The sequence below is a fragment of the Stegostoma tigrinum genome, chromosome 11 (genome assembly GCF_030684315.1).
Source record: "Stegostoma tigrinum isolate sSteTig4 chromosome 11, sSteTig4.hap1, whole genome shotgun sequence".
Taxonomy (NCBI): Eukaryota; Metazoa; Chordata; class Chondrichthyes; order Orectolobiformes; family Stegostomatidae; genus Stegostoma; species Stegostoma tigrinum.
Window position 1 is genome coordinate 5,423,369 of NC_081364.1, and position 21,265 is coordinate 5,444,633.

Here is a 21,265-nt window from a genome sequence, read left to right on the forward strand (position 1 = left end):
CACCAGAGATAACAAGGTGTCGAGCTGGATGAACACAGCAGGACCAGCAACATCAGAGGAGCAGGAAAGCTGACGTTTCAGGCCTAGACCCTTCCTGCTCCTCTTGGCCTGCTGTGTTCATCCAGCTCGACACCTTGTTATCTCAGATTCTCCAGCATCTGCAGTACTTACTATCTCTGAAACAATTTTAATTACACCAAGCTGCTTTGGGACAGTTTGCTAATTTTTACTATAATAGCATTCAAGAAGCTTGACGCCATCCAGGACAAAGCAGCCGCTTGATTGGCACCACATCCACAAACATCCCACTCCCTCCACCACCGACACTCAGTAGCAGCAGTGTGTACTATCTACGAGATGTTCTGCAGAAATTCACCAAAAATCCTCACATTCTGAACCCGCAACCACTTCCATCTGGAAGGATAAGGGCAGCAGATATCGGAGAACACCACACCATACATGTTAACAAAGTGTGGAGCTGGATGAACACAGCAGGCCAAGCAGCATCAGAGGAGCAGGAAAGCTGACGTTTCGGGCCTAGACCCTTCATCAGAAATGGCTGAAGAAGGGTCTAGGCCCGAAACATCAGCTTTCCTGCTCCTGTGATGCTGCTCGGCCTGCTGTGTTCATCCAGCTCCACACCTTGTTATCTCGGATTCTCCAGCATCTGCAGTTCCTACTATCACTGATACTCTACAAGTTCCCCTCCAAGTCAATCACCGTCCTGAACTGGAAATATATCACCGTTCCTTCCCTGAAACTGGGTCAAAATCCTTCCTAACAGCATTGTGTGTCCCCACTCCCGAGAGAACTACAACAGCTCAAGAAAGCTGCCCACCACCTGCTTCTTCAGGGAATTAGCGCAGCACATGTTGGTTCAGCCAGCAATGTGAATGAATGTAAAAACAAGGCATTAAGGTACCATGTAAATGCAGGTTGTTGCACAGGGAAAAAGATAATTGGTTTGGGTGTGAAAATGGCTCCTGATTTTCTCTGGGTCTTTGGTCACAGCCAATAAGGAGAATAACCACAATTGCCCCTCACCACCCCTCCCCCCTCCACGCCACCGACCCCTGCTGAATCAAGCCATTGTCCTGGTGAGGATTGCCCCTGTACAGGCCAGGAACCAGACCAGGTACTACACGGTCGTGTGGAGCAGACTGCATTGGGTAGCGCCTGCACCAACTGAGCTACTGTGATGACTTTGCTCAGACCAGCACAATAGAGGCTTTGCCAAATGGAATAGTTGTTGTAATTCTGCCTTCTCTTGCATTTCAGGGTGGGACCATCGCAATCTCTGTCGCAAACGAGAGACAGAAGTACATCGCTGGGGTGATATTTGTCGCACCCTTGGTCTTACTGAATCCTGAGTCAGCAACGCCAGCCAGGGTAAAACAACAACACACGATGAACACTCTGTGGAAGGGATCCCATCATATCCCCCCGCCCCCACCCTGTCCACCCCAAAGCTGTTTATACCAACTTCTAACCATAATGTCGATGAATGGGAGGGCAGACCTGATGGGCTGAATAGCCTAGTTCTATTCTTACCTGTTACAGTCAATCCCCATTGTCAAGGAAGATCCCAATTATTGGCGGGATTCCATTGCATGGGTACCCAGAGGGAAGTAGATTCTCAAGCCTGCTCTTCATGTGGGAGCCAGTTGGATGGGTGTGCATTCCCCTCCTTTCCACTAGGAGGCAGTCCTCCCTACCAGAGGTTTGTTCTCATAGGGCACTATCTTGGCTAAGGCCGAGATAGTGCCCTATGAGAACAAACTAGTATTGGAAGATCGTAATTGCTGGAGAAACTCAGCAGGTCCGGCAGCATCTGTGGCAAGAAAACAGAGTTAACAGAGTCCAGAAGAAGGATCTCTAGTTTCAAAGCATTAACTGTGCTTTCTCTGCGCAGATGCTGCCAGGCCTGCTGAGTTTCTCCAACCATTTCAGTTTCTTTGCCAGATCCTCAGCATCTGCAGTGCCTTGTTTTATTTTTATTCATAACAGAAGACCACAGCTTGGTTATGAAAGAGGCCTGTGGGGAAAGCAAAGAATTGATTTTCTTTTTCCCCGAAAGGCCTTAAGCCACGTCCGAACTCTCGATTAAACACATGTCAGGCTTTGTGCCTTTTCAGTCCATTCGGAGATCATCCCAGGTCATTGCTATCATTCCCCAGGCCTGGCTAAGGATGTCCACACCTCGAAAATGCAAATTCGGATCTTCACAAAGGATTTGAACTCTCAAAGTCTGATTTATTGACCTCCATTCTTGGATACACTAGCAGGTCCATACGAATTATTTCATTGCCGTTTACAAGAATTTAATGATTAATTAATTTGGCAAGTCTCATATGTAATATCATAGGGAGGTGATGGCCAACTGGTATTATCACTGGATGTTAATTCAGAGGTTTCCCAGATAATGTTCTGGGGACCTTAGTTCAAATCTTGCCATGACAGAAGTTGAAATTTAAATTCAGTAAAAGTCTGGAGTTCAGAGTCGAATAATGAGTATCATCCGTTGCTGATTGTTGGGGTAAAAACCCAGTCGGGTTCAATTATATTCGGTAAGGAAGAAAACTGCCATCCTTACCTGGTCCTGCTGACATGTGACTCCAGACCCACAGCAATCTGGTTGACACTTAACTGCCCTCTGAGCAATTAGGGATGGGCAATAAATGCCGCCTAGCCTGTGATGCTCACACCCTGTGAATGAATTCAAAAGCATGCCCCATGAGTGGGCAATAATGCTGGGATAGAGTGGGAGGATGGGTCTGGGTGGGATGCTGTTTGGAAGGTTGGACCAAATGGCCTGTTTCCACACTGTATGGACGCTATTACTTTTGGCTGTAGGCTTCATTAATAGTCAAGAAGAGTCAAACAATTTAGAGCTAAGGGCATGTTTGAAGGAGGAACGTGGGTGAGCACTGTGATTAAACTCCTTTTCCAGTTCCAGTTGGCACAAGAGATTGTAAACATCCACAGAGTTAGGCTGAGAGCCACCTACAACCACTCCTGGCTGTCGTCTGCAGAGTTTGGAAGTGAGCTTTGCCCCTGCAGTGAGCTGTTGCCGTGGTTTCCTTAGAGACTAGCTGAACCTGATTACGACGTTGCATTCACCTAGCCTCCCAACTCCACAAGTTGAATGAGGCTGGAATTTTTCCCCTCCCTGGAGGTAGCGAGAAAGGGAACTAACTGGCAAATAGTTCCTCCTCTTCTCACCATCTTACCAATCAAGTTCCGGGTGAGAGGATCTGTGTGCAACTGATTGAAGCCTTCGATTGATCGACTAGTGGCTCCTGTAGGGCCCAAATTTCCCACCTTCCTGAATACCCGCCCTCCCAGCAGCTGAAAGAGGTGGTTATCGTGGGAAACCGAGATGACTGACCTGCTGAGCTCGGGCATGTATCAGAAACTTCAGTTGCCCCAACCTGAAGGAACTTTTATCGGTTAATTTGTCCTTGAAGGAAAGTCAAAGATAAGAAAAGGATGTTCAGGGTCACCCTCAGACATGATAATGGAATTCAATATGACCCATGGCTTTGGCAGCTTTCTATTCTGATCTGGAAAGAGACAGTCAGAACTGCGGATGCTGGAGAATCTGAGATAACAAGGTGTGGAGCTGGATGAACACAGCAGGCCAAGCAGCATCAGAGGAGCAGGAAGGCCACTGTGTGAGGTATTCTCCAATATCTTCAGCTTCTCCAGTCCCCACCTGCTTCATGGAGACCACCATCATCCCAGTACCTAACAAAACACACACAATGTGCCTGAATGACTACCATCCAGTGACTCTGACCTCCACAATCATAAAGTACTTCGAGGGGCTGGTCATGGCCCTCATCTACTCCAGTCTCCCAACCTGCCTCGATCCCCTGCAATCCGCCTATCGATGTAACAGGCCCACAGCCGATACCATTTCCCTAGCCTGACACTCATCCCTGGAACATCTGCGTAACGAGGACACCTACATCAGGGTCCTGCTCATCAACCACAGCTCTGCCTTCAACACTATAATCCCAACCAAACTAATCTCAAAACTCCGAGGCCTAGGCTGGGTCTCGGCTCTGCCCTCTGCAACTGGATCCTCAGCTTCCTGACCAACAGACCACAATCGGTGAAGGTAGGCAACTGCACTTCCTCCATGATAATCCTCAACCCTGGGCCCCTCCTGCAAGGATGTGTACTCAGCCCCCTACCGTACTCCCTGCACATCTACAACGTGTTGCCTCATTCCATACGAGCACCACCTACACATCTGGTGATGACACCACAGTGATATCAGACAATGATGAGTCAGAATACAGGAAGCAGATAGGGTGCTCGGTGTCATGGTGCAATGATAACAATCTGTCTCTCCATGTCAGCCAAACTAAAGAACTGACCATTGACTTCAGGAAGAAAGGAGGAGAACATGCCCCCATCTACATCAACGCAGCTGAGGCAGAGAGGGTCGAGAGTGTTGCGGTGGCTCGTTGGTTAGCACAACTGCCTCACAGGGGCCCGGGTTCAATTCTAACCTCAGGCAACTGTGTGCAGTTTGCGCATTCTCCCCATGTCAGTATAGGTTTCCTCCGGGTGCTCTAGTTTCCTCCCACAATCCAAAGATGTGCAGGCTAGGATGGATTGCCCATGCTAACTTGCCCCATAGTGTCCGAGGATGTCTGGGTTAGGTGCATTAGCCACAGAAATGCAGGGTTACAGAGATGGGGTAGGGGGATGGGTCTGGGTAGGATGCTTTTCGGAGGGTCGGTGTGGACTTGTTGGGCCGAATGGCTGTGGGGATTCAATGGTTCGTAGGAGTGACGTAACCAACAATCTAACCTGGGCCTCCCGCGTAGATTTGATGGTCAAGAAGACACAACAATGCCCCTTCTTCCTCAGGCAGCTCAGGAACTTTGACCTGTCCATAAAGGCCCTCACCAACTTTTGCAGGTGAACTATAGGAAGCAAACTGCCCGGGTGCATCACAGCCTGGTACGGCCCAGGACTGTAAGAAACTACACAACATGGTGTGTACAGCCCAGGCCGTCACAGAAGCCCACCACTCATCCATAGACTCTAATTACATGTCTGATTGCCAAGGAGGGCCTGCCAATATCATCTAAAGCCCTCCCATCCCCAGTAATACTCTCTTCCAACCTGTTCCATCAGGCAGAAGGTACAGAAGCTTGAACACAGGCACCGAAAGGTTCAAGAACAACTTCTACCCTGTTATGAATAGTCTGCTGTATGGGCCTCTCTAATGTCAAATCCGATGTGGATTTTGATTTGTCTACCTCTTATGCAGCCATAACCTTATATACCTCGCTCTGCCTGAGCACCCTACAATCTGTATGTCCTTGTTTGCCATGATCTGCCTGTACTGTTCTCAAAACAAAACTCTTCACTGTACTTGGGTGCATGTGATCACAATAAATCAAACCAAATCGAAGAACCGGTGCAGGAACGATGGGCGTAATGGCCTGTTTCTGTGGTGTGGCAATTCCGGGATTCCGAAACTAGCCTCCGCACCAGAGTACGTGAATCTCTCCCGTTAGTTGCTGCAGCGTGCAGTACTCTCTCCTACAGTTGGGTGAAATTGTGGGTTTGAACAAAGATGTAGGCACGCTTGGACTTGCTTTCTTTTCTCTGCTGCAGATGTTTTGTGCCAAAGTGCTGTACCACTTGTTGCCAAATCTAATCTTGGGATACGTGGACCCTCGTTGGCTTTCAAGATCACAAAAAGAGGTGGGATTGCCGTGACTTATTTCTGTTCTCACAGCTGAATGAAGAATTTAGTGAATTTTTTGTGAAGGCTAACTCTCCACCAGCACTAAGCACCTTGATTTCCTCCCTTCCCTTACTCCATGTTACTGGGGTCCATTAAGCTGAGGTACGGTTTCTCCCAAAATTGATACCTTGGGTCTAGGTAACACTGTGATTGAGTGAAACTTGCCAAGTTACTTCCAAAGTGAATGTGGAAATAGCAGTTGGCCATTCAGCCCATCAAGTCTTTGCCACATTTATGTTGGCTGTTGCAAGTCTTGAGTCATGGGGTCACGGCAATGTTACTGAGCTAGTAACCCAGAAGGCTCAGGCTAATGCTCTAGGGAAAATGATTCCAATCTCACCAAGACAGTATTTACAATTCAATTCATAAAAATCATTAATTGGTGGGCAGTTGCAGCGTAGCTGACCATAAGGCTATCACCATTTTTCATAAAAACTCATCTAGGTTCACTAATGTCCTTTAGGAAAGGAAAGCTTCCATCCTTATCCATTCTGCCCTATGTGTTACTCCTGACCCATTATGAGTGAGCCTTAATCACCCCCTGAAAAGGCCCAGCAAGCCATTCAGCTCAGGGTACTGGGTAATAAGTGGTGGTCTTACTAGCAATTAAAGAATTACCAACTTTTTAATCCGGGTTTCATTGCCTTGTTTCCAAATTGCCTGACCTTCCAAACTTAACCATTGTAATTGATTGTCTAGCTAAGATCCATTGGTATTCACTCAGCAGGATATTTTCACTGTCTTCAATAAAGATTTTCAACAAGTTATTCAGCTTTTCTTTTATCTTAAGTTTAATATTTTCTTTTGTGGGCACTTCTGCTGAAGTTTTTTCAAAGAGTTGTCCACTTTAAAACAGAACTATTGGCAATTGCTTAAAATCTGCCCTAAAGAAACAGGCTATTCAGCTCAAATGGCCCACATGAAATGAAAGGCATATGGTTTACACTAATTCATATCAACTTCAGAGTTTGTATTTTAATATCGTGCCATATATGGTTACTTTTCTAAAAATAACTAAGTCAACCAGCCCTTCCAAAACAGTGACCTAATCCAGTATGTGTCGGACAGTAGGGACTTTCGGGAGAGTTAATAGAACATTTATTATTGTGGTTTACAAGCGATAGATTAAATATTGAAGGCTTGTTTTGTTTCAGGACAATCAAAGATTGACTTCAGCTTTGCAATCAACCCTATAAAATCTTGGAGCACATTTAGGCCATTCTGCCCATCAAGTCTGCTCTGCCATTTGATCATGGCTTTAATGTTTCTCAGCCCTATTCTCTTTCCTCGTCCCTTTACCCTTGATCCCCTTATGAATCAAGAGCCTATCTATCTCTGTCTTAAAGACAATAAATCACTTGGCCTCCACAGCCCTCATTAGCAATGAGTTCAACAGATTTACCACCCTCTGACTGAGGAAATTCCTCCTCATCTCAGTCCAGAGGGTTATCCCTCACTCTGAGGTTGTTCCCTGAGGTCTTAGCCTCTCCTGTTCATGGAAATATCTTCCCACATCCACTCTATCCAGCCCCTCATCTTCTAAACTGTGTCAAGTGCAGACCCAGAGTCTTTGACTATCGGATCATCCTTGCAAATTTTCTCAGGACTCTCTACAATGTCAGCACGTCCTTCCTTAGATACGGGATCCAAAACTACTCACAGTATTCCAAATGCAGTCTGACCAGAGCCTGATACAGCCTCTGCTGTTTATTCTAGCCCACTTGAAATGAATGCCAACATTGCATTTGCCTTCCTAACTGACAAATGAACCTGCATGTTAACCTTGAGATAATCCCAAACTAGGATTCTCACATCCCTTTGTGCTTCAGATTTCCAAAGCCTTTCTCCATTTAGAATATAGTTTCTGTCTCTATTCATCCTAGAAAATTGCAAAGCCTCACACTTCCCAAACTGTATTCCATCTGAAACTTCTTTGCCCACTCTCAAAACCTGTCCAAGTTCTTCTGGAGCCTCCCCACTTCCTGAACACTACTTGTCCCTCCATCTATCTTTGTATCGTCTGCAAACTTAGCAACAATGCCCTCAGTTGCTTCATCCTGTTTGTTAATGTGAATAGCTGTCCCAACACTGACCCTTGTGCAACTCCACTATAGTCACCGGCTGCCATCCTGAAGAAGACTCCTTTATCCCCAATCTCTGCCCTCTGCCAGTCAGCCAATCCTCTATCCATGCCAGTACCTTGCCCCTAATGCCATGACCGCTTATCTTATTTAGCAGCCTCCTCTATAGCACCTTGTCAAAGGCTTTCTGGAAATCAAAATACATCATGCCCACTGGCTCTCCTTTGTCTGACTTGCTCACTACTTCCTCAAAGAATCCTCACAGATTTGTCAGGCATTACCTCTCCCTGATGAAGCCATGCTGACTCTGCCCTATTTTCCCATGCACTTCCAAGTCCTCCACAATCTCATCCTTAACAATGGACTCTATAATCTTACCAATGACCGAGGTCAGGCAAACTGGTCCATCGTTCCTGCCTTCTGCCTCCCTCCCTTCTTAAACGGGGTGTAATATTATCCATTTTCCAGGCCTCTTGGACCCTCCCTGGCTCCTGAGAGATCCTAACATCTCCACAATCACCTCAGCTATGTGCTTCGGAACCCGGGGATGTAGTCCCTATGATTTATCCACCTTCAGATCTATCAGCTTCCCCAGCACCTTCTCCTTAGTGATGGCCACTACACTCACCTCTGCCCCCAACTCACTTGAAGTTCTGGTTTGCTACTGATGTCTTCCATTGTGAAAACTCATGCAAAGTACCAATTCAGCCATTTCTTTGTTCCCCATTACTACTTCTCCAGCCTCATTTTCCAGCTGTCCAATGTCCACTCCTGCCTCTCTCTTACCTTCTTTATATCTAAAAGCCATCTTGAAATCATCTTTTAAAGTACTAGCTAGCTTACTAACAAATTTCATCTTCTGCCCCTTTATTGCTTTTTTAGTTGTCCCTTGCTGGTTTTTAAAGGCCTCCCACTAAGCTTCACCACATTATATGCTTTCTCTTTTGGTTTGACACGGTCCCTGACTTCTCTTGTCAGCCATGGTTGCCCAGTCCTCGCTTTCCTATGTGTCTTCTTCCTTGGGATGAATTTCTGTTGTGCCTCCTGAATTGCCCCCAGATTTCCTCGCCATTGCTCCCCCCTGTTTTCCTTGGTAGACTCCCCTTCCAATCAACTCTGGCCCACTCCTTGCTCATCTCTTTGTAGTTCCTTTTAGTTAATTGTAATACCATTACATCTCCCCCCCTCTCAAACTGACAGGTATTATAGTCACTGTCCCCTAGGGGTTCCTTCACCTTAAGATCCCAAATCAAGTCTCCCTGATTTCACATCACCATATCCAGAATTGCCTGTTCCCATGTGGACTCTACCACACAATGCTCCAAATGACCATCTCATCGACATTTCACAAATTCATTTTCTTGGGATCGACTACAAACCTGATTTTCCCAGTCCACCTGCATCTTGAAATCCCCCATGGTTATTGTAACGGTGTCTTTCTTACATGTTGTTTCTACTCCTGATTTATTATCTTCCTCACACTCTGATTACTGCCAGGTGGCCTGTACACATTCCTATCAGGGTCTTTTCTCCTTTACAGTTCCTCAATTCTTCCCACACAGATTGTCCACCTTCTGACTCTATCACTTTTTGCTATTGATTTAATTTCATTTCTGACTAACAAGGCAACCCTGCCCCCTCTGCTCATCTGCATGTCCTTTCAATAGGATGTGTATCCTTGGATATTTAGTCTCCAGCCCTGATCACCTTGCAGCCACATTTGTGTGATGCCACAATATTGTACCCACCAATTTCAATATTCGCTACCAACTCATTTACCTTGTTTTGGATACTGCAGGTATTTAAGTCCTTTTTTTTTAAGTATTTAAGTCCTGCATTGACTGCTCCCCTTCTCGTGGTTGTTCCCTTCCCGCTGTGCCTGAAGTTAAATTCCTGAGCCTTTCCATACTATAACTTCTTCTGGAAACTTTAATAATCTCTGCTGACGCACCACTCCTTTAATTTTTTCTATAATTTTCTATAAAGCTGATCCCAACAGCCCACTATTTAGTTTAAAGCCCTATCCACAGCGCTTTGAACACATTTATTCCACACCAATGTGCCAGCCACACATTGACTTCTTTAATCTTGTTGACCCCCTGCAAATGAGCTTGTGGCTCAGGTGGTAACCAGGAGATTGTTACTTGTTTGGTTTTGCTTTATCACTTAGCCCTTATCTGCTCATATTTCCTCAGCAGAACCTCTTTCCCGTTTCTCCCTACATTGTCGGTATCTGTGAGGACCAGTACCACTGGATCTTTCCCCTCCCACTCCAAGTTCCTCTGCAGCCCAGATGTGATATCTTGAACCTGGGCATCAGGGAGGTAACACAGCCTTTGGGGCTCCGCATCAGGCCACAGAGAACAGCATCTATTTCCCTGACTGTACTGTCACCATTTACGATGACATTTCACTTTTCTCCCCCCTCTTGAATGGCTCCCTGTACCATGGTGCTATGGTCTGTTTGCTCATTCTCCTTACCGATTCCACACAGGGAGCAAGAATCTCAAACCTGTTAGACAAGCTCAAGGATCGAGGCTCCTTTAGCACTACTTCCTGGACCTCTCTACCTGCCCCGCTCACAGTCACACCCTCCTGCCCCTGACCTCGGACTGAATGTGAGGTAGAGCAAGAAGAACGAAAGAGAAGTACAGCACTGGAACAGGCCCTTCGGCCCTCCGAGCCTGTGCCGATCATCGTGCCCTGACTAAACTAAAAAACAAACCTGCCCTTATCGGTTTGTACCCCTCTTTTCCCTCCCTATTCGTGTAACCATCCAAATGCCTCTTAATGTCGCCAGCGTGTCGGCTTCCACTACCTCCGCTAGCAGTACCTTCCAGTTTCCTAACATTCTCTGTGTGAAAAACCTGCCTCGCACGTGTCCCTTAAACTCCCCCCTCTCGCCTTGAACCTGTGTCCCCTTGTAATTGAAACTCCAATCCTGGGAAAAAGTCTCTGACTGTCCACCCTATCTATGCCTCTTATAATTGTGTAGACCTCTATCAGGTCACCACTCAGCTGCTGTCTCTCCAGTGAAAACAATCCGAGTCTTTTTAATCTTTCCCTATAGCCAATGCCCTGAAGACCGGGCAATATCCTGGTGAACCTTCTCTACACTCTCTTCCACGTCCTTCTGGTAATGTGGCGACCAAAACCGCACACAATACTCCAAATGCAGCCTAACAAGGGTTCAATATAGCTGCAACATGTTTCGCCAAATCTTGTACTCCATGTCCTAGCCGGTGAAGACAAGCATGCCATATGCCATCTCGATCGCCTTGGCACCTGTGTCGCAACGTTTAGGGAATTGTGGAGCTGCACGGCCAGATCTGTCTGAATGTTAATGTTCCTAAGGGTTCTGCCAATTGCAGTATAATTTACACCTAAACTTGATCCTCCAAAATGCATCACGTTGCATTTGTCTGGAAATGACTCCATCTGCCATTCCTGTGCCCGAGTCACCAATCTATCCATATCCTATTGCATCCTTTCACAATCGCCGGCACTATCAGCAACTCCACCAATCTCCATGTCATCTGCAAACTGACTAGTCAGACCACTAACATTTTCCTCCAGATCGTTTATACATACTGCAGGTAAGAGGTGTGACTGCCTCCTGAAACACAGCATCCAGGTAACTCTCCCCCTCCCTGGTGGGTCATAGCATTCAAAGCTCAGACTCCTGCTCATCAACTCTAAGCCAGAGTTCGTCAAGCACCCAACACTTGCTACAGATATGGTCACTCTGAACCACAATGGATTCCACTAATTCCCACATACTGCACTTACCAAACATCATCTGGCCTGGCATCTCTGTTTTAATTACTAAGTTCTTGATTTGACTTTTTTAAAAAATTGTACTGTGTTTTTTACTTTGTAGCCTGTAAATATATCCCCCTTATTTACCTTCAGTCTGAAAATAACCTACCATAGATATTCAAATTAGTAGCTGTCACCAACAAATAAACTTATAGTTTACCCAGGAAGGTCATTCTTTTGTGCTGGGCCCCTGATCCAGGACTTAAATCTGTCCTGTCAAGAAAACCTTACAAACCCTAAGCTAAAGAAAAATGGCACCATATTCCCATGTTGCTCCCAAATTCCCCGAACGATACCCTCACTGGGATTGTATCACACACTGGATGTGATTGTTCCTTGAGCAAAACTTACTGACCTGGGTCTGAAAACGTTTGGGGCAGTTCAAAGGAGATCTGATCAAGGTAAGAAGCAGAAATAGTTTATTTCCTGGAAAAGGATATAGTACAGTTCAGGGGAGGCATGGCTCTATCAGTAGAAATGTTTAGTTTGTGCCACTTCCAGATCAGGAATGTTTGGTTAGAAGTCTACCAGTTATTAGCAGCTGTGAAAGTCTATTCTCTCAGTTTTGTGAATATTCATGTCAAATAACTGAGCAGCTCACAGAAAAGATCTGGCATTGGTCAATTACGTCAAACCGACAAATTTTGCATAAGACGCAATTTCCCTGGATTTGAGTCTGTTACAGACGTTGGGAAACAAGATGAGGCTGCTTTGCTGTGTGTTGTAAGATTTTTCAGACTGTGTCCTGCTTTCAGATAGCTTGCCTTTTTTCACTTTTGTTAGAAAACTTCTGTTGCTGAAGAAAATCTGCAACCTCATGTGACTACACTTCAGCAAAAACCATCGCATTAACTCAAATTTTAAAAAGCATGCTCATTTAAGCCCAACTTCATTCTGGGATCTGACTTGTGCAGTAGTACCATCAGCTGGGGTTGTAACAAGAGCAAGTGCTTAAGCTCCCTCTTCAGTGGTTCTTATTTAGCTCCATCACCCTTTTGGTGTTTCGCCACTTTCCTCTGAAATACATCTTACCTATTTCACTCCTGCATTCCACATTCTCACCGCTTTCTGGGTCAAACCATTCTTTTTCTGAATTTTCAGCTTTTTTTTGGACTATTTTAAAATAATGGTCTGTTAACTCAGTCACGATTGACCTAGCTTTGCATTTCTGTTGCCATTTGAGCAAATCCATTTTTCACCCACCTCAGTGCCACGATATCCTGCGGGTTTTCATGATGTGGGCTGTGGGCATAGCTGTGCTGTTCCTAATTGCCCCTTAAGAAGGTGGTGGTGAGCTGCCTTCTTGAACTGCTGCAGTCCATGTGCTGTAGCCATGATGCGGAGGTTGGACTGGAGTGGACAAAGTTAGAGGACATGTGACACCAGGTTATAGTCCAACAGGTGTATTTGAAGTCAGCGCACTCTGAAAGTTTGTGATTTCAAATAAACCTGTTGGACTATAGTCTGGTGTCATGTGACTGCTGACCATGTGCTGCAGGTTGACTCATGATGGCCTTAGGGAGGAAATTCCAGGATTCTGACCCCGGAACATATTCACCCTCACATTCCTTCAAATTTCTTCCAAATCGTTAGATCCAGAAGCAGCAGATTAGCTTTCTGTCATGCCTGGCTTCTGATTGGTACTGGCCTCTCAAATTTATGTCTTCCTCTTTGTAGAAGGCCGAGGGCAGCAGTATCATGAGACACCATCAGCTCCAAGTACATCTTGATGTCACACAAATGTGAGAAGTGCAATGCATTCCCTCATTGCTAGGTCAAAATTCTGGAATACCTTCCCAGCAGCAATGCCAGGATATCATCACTGAACGGGCTGCGGCAGCTCAACCAGGTGGTTCACCACCCCCTCTTCAAAGGCAACATTTCTTTCAGACTTTCCCCCATTACTGAGTGTTAGGTGCTATGCTCTGGGCACTTGCGTTTGAATCCCGTCATGACAAATGGTGGAATTTGGTTTTAATAATGTGATGATACTGTGGCTTTATGTGATGTGTTTTACCCTGGTTTCTTTTAGCGACAGAGATTGGAGGACAGGGTAGCAAGCAGACTATGAGAAGAGGCCTTGGTTTTTTTTTAAAGTTGGAACAATAGAAGCAGCCTGAGTGGGTGTGGTCAAACTCTTACAGTTAGTTTTAGTCTTAGTTAGTTTTCAATAGTTGTTGCTGGGTCTTCAGCAGGGTTAGAAGGCAATAAATCTCTCCTAGTTGCTACACTCTTCCTCTGAGTTCCCTCTCAGAATTGTCTTTTGATGCTGTTTCCTCCTGTATTAGAGAACTGCATGTGAGACAAGCTGTTTTCTGAAATTGCCTTTTTGTCACAGGCGTGTTTATGGAATGTTACTATATTGGAACTGTTGCTGTTGGTAGTGAAATAATCTACTATTTGTGCTCCTTTTGTGCTCCTGAGATGCTGCTTGGCCTGCTGTGTTCATCCAGCTTCACACTTTATTATCTTGGATTCTCCAGCATCTGCAGTTCCCATTATCACTAATCTACTATTCTGTTAGGTTTTCCTATGAAATTATTCCAATTTCTTCTTTATTTGATTCTATTTTAACTATAGTGTTTAGATAAATTGTATTTTGCTTAATGTCAATTAGTTTGATCAATCAAATTGCATCTGGAACACAGCACCTCACACTCACAGTTTGAAATGAGAAAAAGTTAGGATCTAGGATGCCTTCTTAATATATTTTCTTGCCAGTCCATAACAATAAAAATCTGGAATTAAGAGTCTGGTGATGGCTGTGGGACTGTTCTCAGTTGCTGAGGAAAGAAACCTCTTACTCACTAATGTTCTTTAGGGAAGGAAATCTGCCACCTGTACCTGGTCTGGCCAACATATGACTCCTGACCCACAGCAATGTGGTTGGCACTTAACTGGCTTAGGGGGAATTATGGATGGACAACAAATGCTGGCCTGGGTAGCAATGCCCGTGAACGAATAAAGCAATGTTCTTCTGTTGGCTGCTTTACTGCTTCCTGTTATCCTCATTCCTGCAGTGACTCAGGGAAAGGAGATGCAGTGACTGAGAGAAATGGGTTGCAGTGCATGAGGGAAATTGAATGCAGTGCCTGTGAGATACGGGATACAGTGGCTGAGTGAAATGGGATGCAGTGACTGTGGTAATGGGAAGGAGTGAGTGAGGTAATAGGGTTTCTCTCAGTCACTGCATCCCCTTTCCCTGAGTCACTGCATCTCCTTTCCCTGAATCTCTACATGCCCATTCACTCAGTCACTGCATCCCATTTCACTCAGTCACTGCATCCCATTCCCCTCAGTAACTGCATGCCATTGCCCTCAGTCACAGCATTCCATATCCCTAAGGCACTGTATTCCATATCCCTTTGTAACGGCTTCCCATTTGCAAGTCACTGAATCCCAAGCCCCGTCATCCACTGCACCCCGACTAACTCAGTCACTCCTTCCCATTTCCCACAGTCACAGCATCCCATTTCCCACAATCACTGCATCTCCCTTCCGTCAGTCACTGCATCTCCCTTCCCTCATTCCTCAAGGCTGCACGCCCAAAACATTCTTGGTGTTCCTCACCCACTTCTACTATGAATAGATTTTCAAGATATTTCTGTTCCAATTTGACAATATCTACCTTGTTTCCTCTGGATTTTGTTCTCCCTGGAAGGGATCCTCAATGTTTCTAAAATATTCGAAGGAGCTTTCTTTGTATCCATATTTGGAAAACTTTTGAGCTGAGCTCCAGCTCCGTTTCACCAACGCCCAGGCCGTGCTGTTCAGAACCATGTCTAATCCTCCTCCAGGGGCTTGCTGCCGCTGTACGTTGGTAGTGGGGAGAGTGGGGCATAGGTGTGGTGCCAGTCAAGTGGCTGCTTTGTCCTGGATGGTGTCAAACTGCTCGAGTGTTGTTGGAGCTGCGCCCATCCAGGCAAATGGCGATATTCCATCGCACTCTTGACTTGTGCCTTGTAGATGGTAGACAGGCTTTGGGAAGTCAGGAGGTGAGTTATTTGCCAGCCTCTGGCTTGCCCTTGTGTTCACAGTATTTATATCGCTGGTCCAGTTCAGTGACTGGTCAATGGTAATCCCCAGGAGGTTGATGTTGATAATGAGGGATTCAATAATAGAGAGGAGCCGAGGCACAGGAGTAGGCCATTCAACCCATCAAATCCGCTTTGCTATTCAACGCAATCATGTATGAACGTCCACTTCAAAGCTTTGTTGCCATACCTTTTCCATATCCCTTTATGTCATTGCTGTTTAAAAATCCATCCATTTCTGCTTGCAACACACTCAGACTGAGCTTTTGCAGTGGTGGAGAATTTCAAAGATTCACAATCCCCTGAGTATCTCGATCCTGCTTGACTCAGAATTAAAAGGGCGTACAAATGTTCAGGGCGTTGTTGGTTACATCCTCTTTTTGATTGTCTGGCACTTGTGTGGCATAAATGTTACTTGGTACTTAACAGTCCCATCAGAACTTGGTGTATATGGACAGAGGCTGTTTCAGTATTTGAGGAGTCACAAATAGTGCTGAACATTGTGCCATTATTGGCGAACATCCCCACTTCTGACCCTACCATGGATAGAAGGCCCTGCGTTGTAGCTTCACCAGGTTGACAACTCATTCTTAGGTATACCTAGCACCGCTCCTGGCATGGGCTCTTGCACTCTCCGTTGACTAAGCATTGAAACCTGGCTTGATGATAATGGTAGAGTGGGGGATATATTAGCAGATTATAGTTGAATACCATTTCCCTCGGGGGCCCAGTTTTGAAATCTATTCTGAAAACGCCCCATTTGCACAGTAATGGTGCAACACAACAGAACGGAGGATATCCTTAATGTGAAGGCACGACTTTATCTCAGTGTGAACTCAGTGATAGCCACTCTCACCAAACATTTCATGGATGGATGCAAATGGAATGGAAAACTCCTTGCAGGCAATGCCAGGTAGGTTCCTTTCCCTCTAGTTGGTTCTCTCACCCTTACCCACCATAGACTCAGTAGGGAAGCTGTGTCCCTCAGGACTGAGCCAGCTCTGAGACTACCGAGTCAAAATAAATGATTGATGTTAAAGACTCCCACTAAGAATACAGGCTATACTGTCGATAGCTTTTTCCGAGGGGTATTGAACACGGAGGAGCACTGATTCTTCAGCAGGGTGGGGCTGGGTGTGGTGCAGTACATAAAAAGTGTAGAGATAGGGTTTACTGTGTGTACATGGTGGTATAACTGTGATCTCAGTAGTCAGGTGTTCGAGACTCTGCTGGAACTCATGCAGTTCAGAGCAGGGAGCTCTGCTGACTTAACATCATATACATATTATTCATAAATAGTACTTTAAAAAACTTTGAGGCTTGAATGGTGTTTGTATGAGGAACAGAATTGGGAGGTGATGTTGAGGTTATGCAGGACATTGATGAGGCCTGTTCTGGAGCACTGTGCCCAGTTCTGGTCTCTCAGTTACAGGAAGAATATTATTAAGCTGGTGAGGGTTCAGAAGAGATTTATCAGGATGTTGCCAGGTATGAAAGGTTTGAGCTATATAGAAAGGCTGGATAGACTGGGAGTTTTTTCACTGGAGCATAGGAGATTGAGAGGCAAACTTATAGAAGTTTGCGAAATAATGAGAGGTATAGATAGAGCTAGTGGTAGTTGTCTCTTCCCTAGGATGGGGATTTCAAAACTAGGGGGCACTTTTTATGGTGAGAGCAGACAGATTTAAAAAAGACATGAGGGCAATTTTGTTTTACACAGCGGGTTCATGTGTGGAATGAACTTCCTGAAGAAGTGGCGGCTATTGGTGCAATTACAATGTTTAAAGACATTTAGGTAGATACATGGATAGAAAAAGTTTGGAGGGATATGGGCCAGGAGTAGGCAGGTGGGACTGGTGTAGTTTGGGATTATGTTTGGCCAAAGGGTCTGTTTCTATGCTGTATGATTCTATGACTGCAACTCATTTTAAAAATACTCAGTTGGAAGTTGCTTTAACCATATTTGACCTGATTCCGTAAGGCTTCATGAACATAAAACGGTCAGGCAGTGCTAACTCTTTCCAAGACACTAGTCAGACCACAGCTGGAATATTGTGAATGGTTTTGGGTGTGTTATTGACCTCACAAAGTGATTGACTCTTATCTGCCTGATAGGCAATTAGTGATAGACGTTAAATTCTGGCCCAGCCAGCAATGCCCACATCCTGTGAATGAATACAAAGGAACATTACCTCAACCATGGCCCCTCCCCACATTCAGCTCTGTCTTTCTAAATCTGAATGCTACGCTCATATCTCCAAACCCCATCCTCTGGCTTGTCCAGAAGCTAATGTTGCCTGGTGACTGTTTCATTCCCGATGCTGTTTCTTATTGACCTCCTGACCTCACCATCCCCAAATCCCAACTATGGCTACCTGGCTTGACTTCACCTACCTCAACATTCACTGTTGCACATTGAACAGGATTTCTAAGTTTCAAAACCGTTCCAAACAATTCCTGTCCTGTTTCGATCTCACGCAATTTGCGTGGATGCTGAACTGCAGTGTTCCCCTGCTGATGTCCTAACGTGCGCATGTGACATGTTTTGGTTTTTGCAGGTAAAGAGCTTCAAAAATGATCCTCTCAACTACCACGGACCGTATCGGATGAGATTCACCGTTCAGGTGTTACAAGCGGTTGCCAAACTTGAGCACATTTTGCCTACCATCACTTGGCCAATGTTGATTTTACATGGCGATGCGGATAAACTTTGTGATATCAGGGGCTCCTTCCTCCTGTACAAGCTGGCAGTCAGTTCGGACAAGACTATGAAGGTGAGGTTTTCTTTTCCCCTGGTTGTCTGAGTTAAACTGGGATCTTCCTTACAGTCCAGTTGCAAACTTCATGAACTCCATATCATAACGGCCAGTCTGTGGATGGTGTCACCAACCCAGTGCCCATCGGGGACTTATGCTGGGAGCCGGCAACATGACCCCACATTCCTGTTTCCCTTATCAGAAGCCTCTGTGGAACCATCACACCAACACTGTTCACAAGTTGACTGGGAAATATATCGCCGTTTCTTCACTGCCACTGGGTCAAAATCCTGGAATTCCCTCCCTAAAGGCATTGTGGGCGAACACACAGCACATGGACTGCAGCGGTTCAAGAAGGCAGCTCACCCCCACCTTCTCAGCCAGCGATGCCCACATGCCACCAGATGAAGAAAAAATTTTCTATACTCATTCACTTCTCACTCTGTCGAAGCTTGAAAAAGAAAGCAGATTAGACTTTTTTCCAGGGATAACACACACGCCCGAATAGTCCTTCAGTCATTGTTTTCTTTTAATCTCAGCTTCTCCTAAGGAGCTGCATCAAATGCAATGGTAATAATGGGAACTGCAGATGCTGGAGAATCCAACATAACAAAGTGTGGAGCTGGATGAACACAGCAGGCCAAGCAGCATCTCAGGAGCACAAAAGCTGACGTTTTGGGCCTAGACCCTACATCAGAGAGGGGGATGGGAAGAGGGTTCTGGAATAAATAGGGAGCGAGGGGGAGGCGGACTGAAGATGGAGAGAAAAGAAGATAGGTGGAGAGGAGAGTATAGGTGGGGAGGTAGGGAGGGGATAGGTCAGTCCAGGGAAGACGGACAGGTCAAGGGGGCAGGATGAGGTTAGTAGGTAGGAAATGGAGGTGCGGCTTGGGGTGGGAGGAAGGGATGGGTGAGAGGAAGAACAGGTTAGGGAGGCAGAGACAGGTTGGACTGGTTTTGGGATGCAGTGGGTGGAGGGGAAGAGCTGGGTTGGTTGTGTGGTGCAGTGGGGGGAGGGGATGAACTGGGCTGGTTTTGGGATGCAGTGGGGGAAGGGGAGATTTTGAAGCTGGTGAAGTCCACATTGATGCCATTGGGCTGCAGGATTCCCTCAGCTCCATCCTAAATGTCCTATTCCTTATTGTGAGAATGACACCTGGGTCTAGATTCACCAGTCAGGGCAAATAACTGCTGTGTTCATCCAGCTCCACACTTCGTTATCTTGGATTCTCCAGTATCTGCAGTTCTCATTATCTCTGATACAATTTTAACCCCACTGTGAAGCCTCTTCTGGGGATGCCTAACCTGAAGAAGTTACCCTCCTCCCTCTGGACAAACCTCAGGGGGTCTCCCTCCCACTGAAAATCTCTTGTAATATCTTCAGCCTTGAAACTGCTCAACCATGTCCTGAAGACCAGCCACATTTAGACATCAAGCAGTTTTTCCGTCTCTTCTCCACCTATCTTCTCCTCTATCCATCTTTGATCCGCCTCCCCCCCGCCTATTTATTTCAGAACCCTCTCCCCATCCCCCTTTTTGGATAAAGGGTCTCGGCCCAAAATGTCAGCTTTTGTGCTCCTGAGATGCTGCTTGGCCTGCTGTGTTCATCCAGCTTCACACTTTGTTGTCAGGGGAAATATCCTACCTACATCCATTCTAACACACCCTACAAGTGTAACTGTAGAGAATACGGTCCCTGTTTCCTCAATCTCTCCTCATGGCCAACCCAAGGATGAGTCTGGTGAGTGTCTGTTGCAGTCCCTTTGTGACCAGCATATCCTCCCTGCCTTAGGGAGACCAGAACTCGACAGCATACTCCAGGTGAGGTCTATCTAAGGGTCTATACAACTGAAGCAGGATATCTCTAATTCTGTGATGAAGACAAGCGAACTATCTGTCTTTCCCAGTGCCTGCTGCACCTGCATGTTAGCTTTCTGTGACTTATGAGCAAAGACATCCAGATCTCTTTGGACATCAATATTTCCAACCTGTCACCTTTCAAAAAGCGTTCTGTCTTTCTGTTATTTCACCAAAGTGAATAACTTAACTGTTGTTCCCATTGTATTCCATCTGCCATTTTCTTGCCCATTTACTTAGCTTGTCCAAGACTTCTCAAACATCATTACACCATCCTGACAGATTACACTTAGACCCTCAGAGATGTGCAGCACGGAAACAGGCCGTTCAGTCCAACTCATTCATGCCGACCAGGTATCCTAAATAACCCTAGTCCCATTTGCCAGCATTTGGCCCATTTCTCTCTAAACCCTTCCTATTCATGTACCCATTTTAAATGTTGTAACTGCACCAGCCTCCACCACTTCCTCTGGCAGTTTATTCCATACACGCACCACCCTCTGTGTGAAAAAGTGGCCCCTTAGGTCCCTTTTAAATCTTTCCCCTCTCACTTTAAACCTATTCTCTGTAGTTTTGGACTCCCCTACCCTGGGGAAAAGACCTTGGCTATTCACCCTATCCATGCTCCTCATGATTTTATACACCTCTATAAGGTCACCCCTCAGCCTGTATGCTCTAGGGAAAATAGCGCCAGCCAATTCAGCATCTCCCTACAGCTTAAACTCTCTCCGACCCCGGCAACATTCTTGTAAATCTTTTCTGGACTCTTTCAAGTTTCACAACATCTTTCCTATAGAAGGGAGACCAGAACTGTACAGTTTTCTAAAAGTGGCCCTAACCAATGCCCTGTACAGTCACAACATGGCCTCCTAACTACTACACTCAATGCACTGTCCCATAAAAGCAAGTCCCACCTGGTATTATGTCATCAGCAAATTTGGAAAT

At 45.8% G+C, this 21,265-nt stretch overlaps 1 protein-coding gene across 1 annotated transcript in view; it reads left to right on the plus strand.

Annotated features, from left to right (window-relative positions):
* Nucleotides 1-21,265, plus strand: part of LOC125460467 (monoglyceride lipase-like) — a 56,221-nt gene that overhangs the window by 33,057 nt on the left and 1,899 nt on the right. Inside the window, exons 4-6 of the mRNA XM_048547984.1 lie at nucleotides 1,279-1,389; nucleotides 5,641-5,730; nucleotides 18,266-18,481. Coding sequence (XP_048403941.1) covers nucleotides 1,279-1,389; nucleotides 5,641-5,730; nucleotides 18,266-18,481 — 417 coding nt within the window. The remainder of the gene's footprint in view (nucleotides 1-1,278; nucleotides 1,390-5,640; nucleotides 5,731-18,265; nucleotides 18,482-21,265) is intronic.